The sequence below is a fragment of the Syngnathus typhle genome, linkage group LG1 (genome assembly GCF_033458585.1).
Source record: "Syngnathus typhle isolate RoL2023-S1 ecotype Sweden linkage group LG1, RoL_Styp_1.0, whole genome shotgun sequence".
NCBI lineage: Eukaryota > Metazoa > Chordata > Actinopteri > Syngnathiformes > Syngnathidae > Syngnathus > Syngnathus typhle.
Window position 1 is genome coordinate 17137691 of NC_083738.1, and position 12497 is coordinate 17150187.

A 12497-nucleotide genomic window follows, 5' to 3' on the forward strand; every position below is an offset into this window, starting at 1 on the left:
AGGTGAGCCAGTGTATAGTAGCAATTGGGAATCACAGTCTCTTCTGATTAAACATGGAAATTACATTAACCTGGTTGTAGTTTTTCAATCAACGTAGGAGGTGCTTTATACTGACCTCTTGTGCTTCGATTGCGTATTGCACTTACCATGATCGTCCCTGAATAAAATGGCAAAATAAACTTGCTATATGGCCAATTTTGAACTATTTGTTAAAGCACAGTTCGAAATCCTTCAGCCTGTAGAATTTGAGAGCATGGCCTCGCACCAAATCCCATTTCTAATATGCAACATTTCTTTAACAATTCAATTCAGCACAAAGGCATTTTTGAGATTCTCACTGGGATATTTGGTTCACATTCACAGCTTCTTTGCAATAATGAGCACATTATGAACGATCCAAACAAGGGAGCAAGAAAGACTACTTTGTGAGTAATTCCACCGAGTGGGAGGGTCTCGCAGGCCACTCTTGTATATATCGCAGTAAAAATCGTGTTCCTTTCCAAGTCAGCAGCACTGATACTGGTAGTGCCTGCCACTGGGCACTCCTTGTGGGACAGCAAACAAGGTACAGTACAAGAACATGCGTGTCTATAGAATGAGAACCTCATGTCATCTGATAATCAATTAAGTCTGATTTGATTGGTGAATGTGCTCAAGACTTTACAGGAAATCATATTCTTAATGTGATGTAATTGTGGTCACATGTGCAGTTAGTTGTTGTTAATAAACTTGTTATCTGTGGTGTGGAAAAGATAGCTCAGCAGATAGCAAGGCCGAGAGTGTTACTTTTGGTCAAAGGTAGACCGAGAGCAACACACCGGCTGCCCCTCACGGCTGCTAAAGCGGATGCCAGGCGGGATTAGCGGGGGCTGAAATCCCACCCTGGTAGTGAATTCTACCTCAAGGCAGAAAGTGTGCACCCTGCATCATGACTGCTTTGTCCTCCTGTGTTTTATTAACTCTCATGGCCATTACCTGGCGTCCGTTACACCTTTGAGCAGTACGGAGCGTGCAAATTCCAGTAGTCAGCGTTAATTCTGCTGTTTTTAGTGAAGGTTTTAGAAAGCATGATTGACAATTGCGTTTACAAGATAAAAGGGAATAATGCCAAAATTAAACAATTTTGCAATAACACTGCATATTCCTCAGCAATGTTCAAACACATTTTACCACTAGTCTCTTAATATCTTTATAATTCATAGTCGTGATTAAACAGGTGTTCGCGACTTTGGCTGCGGTTATCTTCTGACATGATCCTGCTGTGATGAGGTGAGAATGTTGTATTGTTAGTAGATATCGAAGTAATTGTTGACTCAATACGGTCATAAAAAGCTGCAGGAAGTTGAAAATCGTTGAGTAAAGTCTCTAGCTGGTTTTATATGAGGGGCAATTACATATCCAAACATTGGCATTTGGAAAGTCATAACTGGATTAAGATGAATTAAAAATAGCAATATAACACAGGTTTGAGAGTTGTGGGTTTGTGACCGAACTAATTCTTAGAACTAGGAATTAAAACGGATGTAGAGTGCAGTACAGTACAGTAGTTTTAAATTGTGAATTCAATCTGTATATAATTGTAAAGAAATGTCACGCAAGCCCATTATTACACTGCAATAGTGATGCAAAACCTTTTTCTAAAATTTTATTTTAAAAATCAGTCAAGGAATGAAGTTGCTGTCGTGCAAAGCGTCCATTTCAAATAGCAAATGTTATTTGTCGGGGTCCATAAATGACATTGCGTTGATGTTAAGGAGTCCTACTTGAGGGCTGCCCTGAAAATTATTCATTGACATGTTGAATGCCCGCCCTTCTTACTCATCTTCACCGTCTTCTACTTCTTCCCCTCATTCCCTCTTGCGACTTCCAATACCAATCTTCTTTACATCCCAAGCCTAAGCATGACGTACATGGGGCTAAAGTCGTTCTTCGGGAGTCTGTCCCGGACGAAGCCTCTGGAGCCCGACGGAGAGAAGTCCACGTTTAACCGATGCCTGACCACCTTGGACCTGGTGGCGCTCGGTGTGGGTAGCACCCTCGGAGCCGGCGTCTACGTCCTCTCTGGAGAAGTGGCCAGAGAGTCGGCCGGGCCCAGCATCATCATCTCTTTCTTCATTGCCGCCCTGGCATCCATATTCGCCGGATTGTGCTACGCAGAATTTGGCTCCAGAGTTCCTCAAACGGGCTCGGCGTACCTTTACAGCTATGTGACGGTCGGGGAGCTGCTGGCTTTTATCACCGGGTGGAATTTACTTCTCTCTTATGTCATAGGTAACTTCAAAGCAGATTTTATCAACAACAATTTGCTTTAATTAGAAATGCAATGTGAATGGGGAAATGATTAATTTTTTTTCGAGGGGGGGGATCTCATATTGTGAGAAAGAACATGAATGATCAATCATTCACATGATACATCATGTGACTTTCCACCTGCTGTAGAAGCAGATTCTTCAAAGATGATTCACGTATGCATAATCTTGTCTTATTGCCATGTAAATAAGATCATAAATAAGATCATAAACCACCAAAGTCTAAAGTTTAACGGATGTCAGGAAATATCAAAATTTTCTGACTTTATGACTGCAGTTACACGGTGACTCGGTTTATTGCATTTGATCCCTTTTCAAGGTTGTATTTTTTTTCCCCCAGTTGTTTTTTTTTTTTCTTTTTTTTCTTTTTTAGTTGTTCCTTGCCCTCAACAACATCGGGAGATGTCGTTAATATTTGTCGGCTGTGGGACGTGTTTGTGATTAAGCGCCTTATAAATAATTGGATTTTTCCACTCACTTTCTGCTCAGGGACATCCAGTGTTGCGCTTGCGTGGAGTGGGACGTTTGATGACCTCATCGGGGGCATCATGTCCAAATACTTGGAAGAGAATGCAGCAATGGGCCTTCCAGGGTTGGCACGCTATCCAGATGTGTTTGCTGCTTTTCTCGTTATGCTTCTATCTGGTAACTTTGCTTCACTACAAGTGTCAATTTTATAGAAAAAAAAAACCAAAAAGCTGGCATCTGATTTGTCATAATATGTTTACATGATATATTTTACCTAAATATGGTAAAATCTAGTCATCATTGCAGAATACCCTGTTTTACAGTATAAAAAAAAACATTACCCCAAAAAAGGCTGAAGTAAAATGCACACATACCATTGTTGCACAACACACTCATGATACTTTTTGTCATTTTATTTCCTGTTTCATGCACTGGTTGGCTAGCTAATCACGTCAATTTTCATTTTAAATTTGGCTCCTTTGGTCAGAAATCCTAAACAACAACATAACTTTGGGGAAATTAGAATTATTTACTTAATAAAATCCTGAGTATTGATAATATGTTATTTTCTCACTGTCATTGAGATATTTTCACTAGTTTGTTTTGTTTATTTCATCACCATTCATCACAATTTCATTCCATGCACCACTATCGCATGACTTGCCGAAATGGGCGACAACGTGAAGTAATTATGCTTATTTCGGCTTGCCCCGATCTCAACCAGGAATTTACATTACCCAGCTCTATAATTATACACTTCAATGTGTAGCGGCTAATTGTACTGAGAAATGTTTCTTCAACTTGAAAATTTTCCTCCATGATTGAGTACATCATTTGTAAAATCTGACTTTCCTCTGAAGGTTTGCTCTCCTTTGGTGTGAAAGAGTCAACCTCCATCAACAAGGTCTTCACAGGGGTCAACATCCTGGTCCTGGTCTTTGTCGCCATCTCAGGCTTCATCACAGGAGACATCGCGAACTGGCAAATCAGCGAAGACCAATTGCTCAACGCCACAGCGCAAGCCAAGTAAATCTCAAAGAGTTGCACTTACAATGCTGTTGGTGTTTGGGTGCGTGCCGTGCAGCATCCTCTCATCGACAGATAAGGCGTTATGGCCCTAAAGATTACAGGGCAATGCTGATGACACAATTTGCTCTCTTTTGTGCAGTAACCTGAGCACGACCGCAAATCTCACAAGCGATTTTGGGGCCGGTGGCTTTTTCCCCTACGGTTTAAGCGGAACACTGGCTGGGGCAGCGACCTGCTTCTACGCCTTTGTGGGCTTTGACTGTATCGCAACAACAGGTGAAAAGAAAACACTTGAGGGATATAAAACATGATGCAGGCATCAAATCACTTTCTTGCTGATTGCATCGACACAGCATATATATATATATATATATATATATATATATATATATATATATATATATATATATATATTTACATATGTATAAATATATTTACATACATATAAACATATTTATATATATATATATATATATGTATATATATAAAAGTTATATGTTATGTTATGTTATGTTATGTTATGTTATGTTATGTTATGTTATGTTATGTTATGTTATGTTATGTTATGTTATGTTATGTTATGTTATGTTATGTTATGTTATGTTATGTTCTTTAATATTGTGGTGACTTGTGTGTGTTTTTAGGTGAGGAGGTGAAGAATCCTCAAAAATCGATTCCAGTGGGGATTGTGGCCTCACTCCTGATCTGCTTCCTGGCCTACTTTGCTGTTTCCGCCGCGCTCACCCTGATGATGCCTTACTATCTGCTCAGCGAAAAAAGCCCCCTGCCGGTTGCCTTTGAATACGTCGGCTGGGGTCCCGCCAAATATGTTGTGGCTGTGGGGTCATTGTGTGCCCTGTCCACCAGGTATAAGCTCAAATTTGAAATTTTTATTGATACTAAAAAGAACACCACTCTGTTAATGTGAGCTTTTTTGTACTCTCTGCACAGCCTATTGGGCTCCATGTTCCCCATGCCCAGGGTAATGTTTGCCATGGCGAGGGACGGACTTCTTTTTCAACCCCTGACCAAAGTCACCTCCAGGGGGAGTCCAGCTGTGGCTACCTTATCCTCTGGAACTGTGGCAGGTAAAGATGTCTAAGGAGGAGTTGGCATTACGAGACACGTATTGGGCTACATTCTCTCACTGTCTTAAGTCCTTTCCCATTTTATAAATGACACTGACAAGAAATATCTCTCATGATACACGGACAGAGTTCACTTCAGTGGTGGGCTGTGCATTTGTCATTCTGAATCTTATCGCGCACTAGCACCACCGCTCCAATGCAGCGTCCTGTAAGCGCTGATTTTAAATACTGTTTCTCCATCTTCAGCCATCATGGCTCTACTATTTGACCTGGACGCATTAGTGGAGATGATGTCAATCGGGACCCTGTTTGCCTACACACTTGTGGCGATATGCATCCTACTACTGAGGTCATCTATCGTATCTTCATTAACATCTTGAAGGCTTTGAACGACATCCTTTCATGTTGTAAACGTGTTGTCGTTTAAGGTATCAGGTGACCCCATCTGATGACGGAGGACTACAAATTATTGAATCCAACACCAAATTTGGGTTCCTAAAGCCGCCATCATCTCCAAACTCAGACACCTCCAAGAGAGTCACTATTCTGATTTTAGTCTCTGGTGAGGGCATTTGCTTTTTTATTTTTCATATTCCCGTCCATAGCTATCAGCGTCGCTCGATTATTGCACCGCTCATTGTTTCTTATCATCTTTGAGTACAGTCACATGCGTGACTGCTTTGTGCATCACCCTGAGCCTGGCTATTGATGCCTTATCCAACATGGAGGCATGGAGTGTGGTGCTCGTCTGTGTCCTCTCCATTATCCTGCTACTAGCTGTTTTTCTCATCTGGAGGCACCCACAGAATGCCAAGAAGGCATCCTTCATGGTGAGTGGAGGATGAGGATTGAGGAACCAAGTACAAGATCTCAACACACATGGCTATTTATGTGCTCAACAGGTGCCCTTACTGCCCGTGCTGCCCATCGTGAGTGCACTTATAAACGTCTATCTCATGTTCCAGTTAAAAGGTGCCACGTGGTTACGCTACGCCATCTGGATGGCAGTAGGTGAGGCAACACATCTGATAAGAACATTTGGTAGGACAGTGGAACCTCTGAAGTCAAAACAAGGCTCAAAGGTCAAACAAAACTTGAAGTTCAAACATGACCAACAAATCTTTTCAGACTTCAGTTCAGAACTGTTTTGTAGGCCTGCGTCAGTTTTGCCAAGCAGAATCTAAAACGTAAATAATGGCGAGAATAAAAATAACGGCAATAACATATTTGTTTTTAAAGGATGATTCCTTTTATTTTATTTTCATTATAATTTATTTTACAGTTGGTAACACTGTGAAAGGTGTTTAAATGTTACTTCAAGCTTGACCTTTTCAGTAAACCTGAAACAAATTAATCCTCCTTAACATTTCTAGTCAATCAGTACCGGAGCACGTTTGACTTTGAAGGTTCCACTTCATGCACTCGTTCAAGTCAGTGAACTGTAATATTTGACCTGCACAGGCCTGCTCATCTACTTTTGCTACGGGCTGCATCACAGTGTTCAGAGACAGCGTCACAAAACCAACCTTTCAGCCGTCCAAACCATCAGTGAAAAATCAGACAAAGACATCTTTAAAGAGTGCAAATTTTGAGCGTTAGCGGGATGGCGAGAGACAAATAGAGATGTTACTGTGAGTCCCTGTTTTTTTTTTTTTTTTTTGTCAACTATGCGCACCTCTGGTGTTCCCTCCTACAAGTGTTAAGCATCTGTGGGTCCCAATGACTTTAGCACAAGCAGTTCACTCTTCCAACCATTCCGCTTCGGTTTCCACATTATCCATTTTATGAATCGTATTTGCATTTATTGCCGATTTGTTGCAAAGTCATTCCTGCACCCGTGTGCTTTATAAACTGTAGAAAATGTAACAAGTAAAAACAAATCAGCTGCTAAAATGTGTACTTGTGACATTTATGTGTGTGAAAATCTGATTGTGATTTATTGATATTCATTTTTTGTACAATTATTTTTTATCATGCGACGACCGTGAGAGCTTTTCTGATTTTTGTTAGTTTAGTTTTAGTCACATCCCAGCACATTTCTTGTATCTAAGTGTAAATATCAAGAGTGTACATGTTTTCTAATGATGAAATGTGTATGTATATTTTAATTAAAGAGAAACTAATATTTTCAAGATTTTTACCAAAGTGTTTTTTGTTTGTAAAATTAGAGGGGTAAAGAATTTAGTTCACCCCCACTCAGATTTACTGCATAACAATGAGACCTTTCAAATCAGATTAGTCACTGTATTGCTCACAACTGTGACTTGGTTAGCTGAAAGTACAAATGATAGTTTTACTCGGGTACCACATGATGTAGTAACTCAAAATGCAAAACATACTCTACTCTACTCTACTCTACTCTACTCTACTCTACTCTACTCTACTCTACTCTACTCTACTCTACTCTACTCTACTCTACTCTACTCTACTCTACTCTACTCTACTCTACTCTACTCTACTCTACTCTACTCTACTCTACTCTACTCTACTACTCTACAAATACTCCTGCATTTGCACTGCCGGTACATGTGCAGATTGATTTGAATTTTAAGCAATTCATTTGGATAAGCGATTCAGAAAATGGGTTGAGGAACGGGGGTTAAGGGTTAGTGTATATCGGGTTGTAACAAAAAGTTAAGATTAGTAGGCGTGACTTTTACAGCACACCAAATGCTTTTAACAAGCTTTCCACAGATCTCATCCGGACTGTGTTGTTGTCTCATGCTGCTCAGAGACTTCCACTCCAGCAGCTAAGCAAACAGCCTGTGCAATTTCACATGGAGAGGCCTCTGCTTTTGCGCCCTCATTGGTCCAGACAAGCTTGAAAGCCTCCATTGAGCCAGTCGGTAGGAATTTGGGGTACTAATGCCACTCGCAGGAGGCGGAAGAAAGCAGCTGACCACTCATTTTGCGAGTTCTGCCCACCTACTCTCGTGACTTCTCAACTTTGTTCTTCCTTTCTTCTCACTTGCTTTGCGTCGAACTGTGTGAGCTAACAACAATCAACCGGCTTTGGTAATCCAGCATCATGACTTGGGTAAACTTGTTTGGGTCGAAGTGGAGACTGGTGCTGAGCGCTCTCTTTATTTGTATCATAATCTCCGAGTTAGGTAAGTGAGTCAGATCCTAAGATTCCTAAGCAGTTCTATGAATGTGCACTACTGTTTGGAAGCCGCAGGCCACCGTTCGATGATGTTATATTAATGACCGTTTTTCAAAAGAATCTCACTTTTTAGAAAGGAGGCCAAACTGTTGGTCAAAGTGGTGTAAATAAAAACTGTTAAATTGCCCATTTGTTTGTGGGTGGGCTTCTTCCCTGTTCACTGCGGTACAATTATGATTCTGGGGGTTGACAGTTTCATGGGTAAACTTCCGCTAGAGTCCTCAGGGTGGAATGTACAAGGGCCACTGGGGCCGAACGCCATAACTTCTGTTTTTTCATGGAAATTTAGGAAATCCAGTATCATTTGACATTGATTTTTTCCAGACAGGACAGAAAGCGGTCTTAAGGAGAACACATTGCTTTTGTTCAGTGTGACATACATCTGTCATCCAGATAACAGTGGGAGGAAATACTATGTTTTGTACAATGAAAAAAAAACAAGGACCCTGAAATAGAACCCTGTGGAGCACCATACAACAGAGGGGCAAAGTGGGACTCAAAGCAACCTAGGCTAACATAAAAACTTCTGCCAGCCAAATAGAATCTAAGCCACTAGAGAGCAGTTTTGCAAGCTCTATATGCTCCCAAAAATGTTGCAAAATCTTCTTTGGCCATGGACCAGCCCATGACCTATAAAATGTTCTTGAACTCGATCTTGTCTTGTGTTTTGCGCAATCCTGTTTACTGAATCTTCACTTCGTTTTATATACTGGTACTGCATAACTATGTCATAATGTTCTGGGAAAGGGTTGTTTGAAATGATGATTACCTCAGTCCCTCTTCTTTGATGCCACGTACATGTTGACTTCGGAAACTCTTAAGATAATGGATCAAGATCATAGTTATCACTGAGCAACTGTATGAGATGTTTTATGACATGTTCTGATCTATCTGCTATCTAGCTTGTTGTCATAAAGATGCTCAAGAGGAAAGGAGGAGTTCAGGGAAGAAGCTCAAGCCTGGAAAACCCAAACAGGCCAAAGCAGTAAAGAAAGGGCCTCTGGCTGTAAGAACTAGACCAAAGGTTAAAGCACCAACGCAGACTCAGAACTTACTTACGCAGGTAGAATTCCTTCTTTGGATGTGAGCTACTTTGTATTTCTTTCCCAGTGACTAACTCTGGTTTGTATCTGACCTCCAAAGGTGATAAATAGAAGCAAGTTCATCAAGGTGGAAGAAACAATAAGCGTGCATGCTGGACACACTCTGGAGTTAAGGTGCAGGGGAAAACCCGTGCAGTGGGGCCTCCCATCGTACCTGGAAGAGGAGGATGAAGGCAGGCTCAGGTAGGCCTCAATAAGTCAAAAGAGACCACTTTGTTTGTCCTGGAGTTATCATACGGGGTTGTGATAGTTTTGGAATTTGTTTTTAATTTGTTTTTTAGATCTTTATTTTGCCCAAATGTTTTGTTTCACTTTAGTTTTTTTTAGTATTCATTTTAGATATGTATATTGTATAAGAATAGTAATATAACAAGGCTTCAGTTTGCCTTTTTTTTTTAAGCTATCATTTTTATTTTATATCATTTACAAATGAAATATTTTTAGATTTTAGTTTGTTCTTTCCTTAGCATTCATTAACTATAATAACCCTGATGTTAAGATTGGCTCAAAATAAGGACAGAATAGCTTTTCACTGTATTGTCTGTTTGGCCATCACAGGATTGTTCAGCATGAGCGCTACAGCGTTCTGACACTTGTCAATAGCACAGGTGCAGACACAGGGGAGTACACATGCTTCCCCATGTTCTGTGAGGACACAGATTGCAGGAGGAGCCATGACAACGCTGCTAAAGTCTTTATTTTCTTCCCTGGTGAAAAACAAAATCTACCCATCATTTCACCACCACATGTATAATGACCCAACATTTAGGCTACTTGTCTGATCCGAACAGATCCACAGGAGCTTTTTGTCCCATCGTCTGATTACTACGAGGTAATCCAGCTGAGAACCAACTGGCCAACCCGCCTGCCATGCCAGGTGACATCCCCCGCGGCCAATGTGACGCTGCACCGCGAGTTCCCGCCAGTGGAGGTGACAGTGGATGGAACGGAGATCTCCTTCAACGTGAAGAAAGGTTTCACCATCCATCGACCGCGGCCCTCTCATGCCGGTGCCTTGTACTGCGTGGCCAGTCTGGGGGGCCTGAGGCAGAGCTCTACCAAGTACATGCTCATCTATGTCAACTGTGAGTGCTACTAAAGTCACAACTCACGGGGTATTTGACTGACCAGTGCTTTAAGAAGGAGGAGACAGGAGGATAGCTACAAATGGCTGGGATGTGGTCAACAAACTTTTCAGACTTATTGGTGATGTTAGACTTGCCTACCAAATTTCATGTTACAAAGCAACCGGTTTAGGTGTGATACCAGGACAATATTTGAAGGCCATGCTTCCAAAATATTCCTTTCCCGCCCCCCTCCCACACACAAAAGTACAGTATCCGTAACATTTTGAAATCATAAAAAGCACTTAAAATGACACTTGAGATAGAAATTCTGAACAGTGAAGAAACTTCAACAACAGATAACCATTCTCTGAAATATTGATCTTCCAACTTTCCAAATGGCGCCGATTGCGGCTCTGACTTTCCGCTGCCGCCGTCGGATCATTCTGTCCCGGATTGACCAAATGCAGGGCGACCAAATGCATCTTGGACCAGGGTTTATTGAAGGAAAAAACCAACAGGACTGACCGACAGACTGGGTAGCAGAAACTGAACTAACCGACAGAGACGTGAGACAAAAGACATATACGATCCGAAAAGGGGAGTGAAGGGCAGACAGGATTTAAATACACGACAGGTAACAAGAGATAGGTGACTGTGATTACATTGATTGTGAGGTAACACAGGAGGGGAGGGGCGAGGCGAACAGAAACCATGGTAACATACACATAATAAAACAACCGGGGACGAGTCGTGACACTATCAGTATCATAAATCATTTTTTAGATACGTACGATGCACTGCAGGCAATGTTTTAAGCTACAATTAAATAATTTAATGTTAAACAAGTGTAAAAGCAAGTCACGCTTTTGCAAATCTCCCAAAATGTGTCTTGTGACATTTTCAAGAATTTAGCCTATTCTTTGGCGTATGTTTTTCATTTTACCTTAAATAAAAGCCAAATTGTACACCTACAGAGGAGGTGGATTTATGTCAAAGCAAGATTCCTATATTATAGGTAAGCTATACTTTCAGTCCGTCTTTATATTTCAGCATTCACTAATTCTTCAATCCTCAATTAATCTCAATTTCTGGAAGCCCATTTCTCATCAACAAAAATGTGTTTACAGAACTTATTTAGAATAAGTACACGCATACAGTTCTTCTATACTACTCCCCAATAGTAAACCTCTGATTAAGGTTTGAAAGCTTTCCAGAATTCCTTCAACGTGTCTGGAAAAAAATAACATGCATTTAAAACTGCCACCATATCCCTGCCCGATACTGCAATTATGCAATTTTACAGAATCGTAGCTGACGTTTTTCCTGGCCAGTGACTCATTGTGGGCACGCCAGAATCCCAACATGGTTACTACGTCCTTCACATTTAAATGGAACGATAACATGTTGTTGACTTTTAAGCAATTTTGTTTCTTCTTGTACATGTAGTAAAAATGTCTCAGTGTATTGACGCATTCAAAAATGCCTTTCTCCAAACTTTTTTTAGACCCCATGGCTCCCCCCGCTCCAGTCATCCAGGCCAATTCGACCTCTCTGTCTGCTGGTGACAATCTACGTGTCAGCTGCACTGTGATCGGAGAGAGGAATGTTGCAGTAGAGCTCACATGGGAGTACCCTGGACAGAAGGTCACTATGCTACATTTGATAAACACTATGACACTATTAGTGATGTGCACAAATGAGCCGTAATTCATTCGATTGGGTATTGTTTATACTAATAATCAATTTATAATTTGCCGACTCGGATGAGAAAGCGTGACGTCACCGATAGTTTAATCAGTGAACATCAATTGGGAGTGACTCTTAATAGCTTAAAGTAACAGTCTGGCTCATATACAATATTTCTTTTGTAACCTAACATGAGGCTTGTTTCATTGTACCCGTGCTGGGAGCAGATAGGGAGGCCTATGTACACGCTTGAGAGCATCAATCCAGTTGGTGGGGGAGCAGCCAGACAGCAGATCCAGTCCATTCTGTTGGTGGATGAGGTGAGGGATGTGGACCAAGGAGCATACACTTGCACTGCTGAGAACCTTCAAGGATCCAAATCAGTGTCCACCACAGTCAAAGTGCTTCCCAAAACTAAACCTTCAAAACCATGAAGCACTGCCACACAGCACGTTTCACTTTTGTATCCAACATAGTCTGAAGACGACATGTCAGCAGAAAGATGGTGGCATTACATGGAGTATGCAAAATATTGTGCATCACATTTGCTCTATTAAACTAATATTTAGACATATATTGCTGTT

General features: G+C 41.1%; 2 protein-coding genes across 2 annotated transcripts; both read left to right on the top strand.

Moving 5' to 3' along the window:
• Positions 1-1883: 1883 nt before the first annotated feature.
• Positions 1884-7026, top strand: LOC133162950 (cationic amino acid transporter 2-like). Its single transcript, XM_061292447.1, has 11 exons — positions 1884-2271; positions 2799-2954; positions 3638-3803; positions 3946-4082; positions 4451-4673; positions 4758-4894; positions 5141-5243; positions 5323-5456; positions 5558-5724; positions 5797-5905; positions 6356-7026. The coding sequence occupies exons 1-11, from the start codon at positions 1902-1904 to the stop codon at positions 6484-6486; spliced, it is 1833 nt and encodes a 610-aa protein (XP_061148431.1). The 5' UTR covers positions 1884-1901; the 3' UTR covers positions 6487-7026.
• A 623-nt stretch (positions 7027-7649) lies between these two features.
• On the top strand, positions 7650-12458 carry LOC133162966 (platelet-derived growth factor receptor-like protein). The gene is made up of 7 exons (XM_061292449.1): positions 7650-8004; positions 8960-9120; positions 9201-9343; positions 9719-9870; positions 9952-10245; positions 11732-11871; positions 12141-12458. The coding sequence occupies exons 1-7, from the start codon at positions 7923-7925 to the stop codon at positions 12345-12347; spliced, it is 1179 nt and encodes a 392-aa protein (XP_061148433.1). The 5' UTR covers positions 7650-7922; the 3' UTR covers positions 12348-12458.
• Positions 12459-12497: the final 39 nt, after the last annotated feature.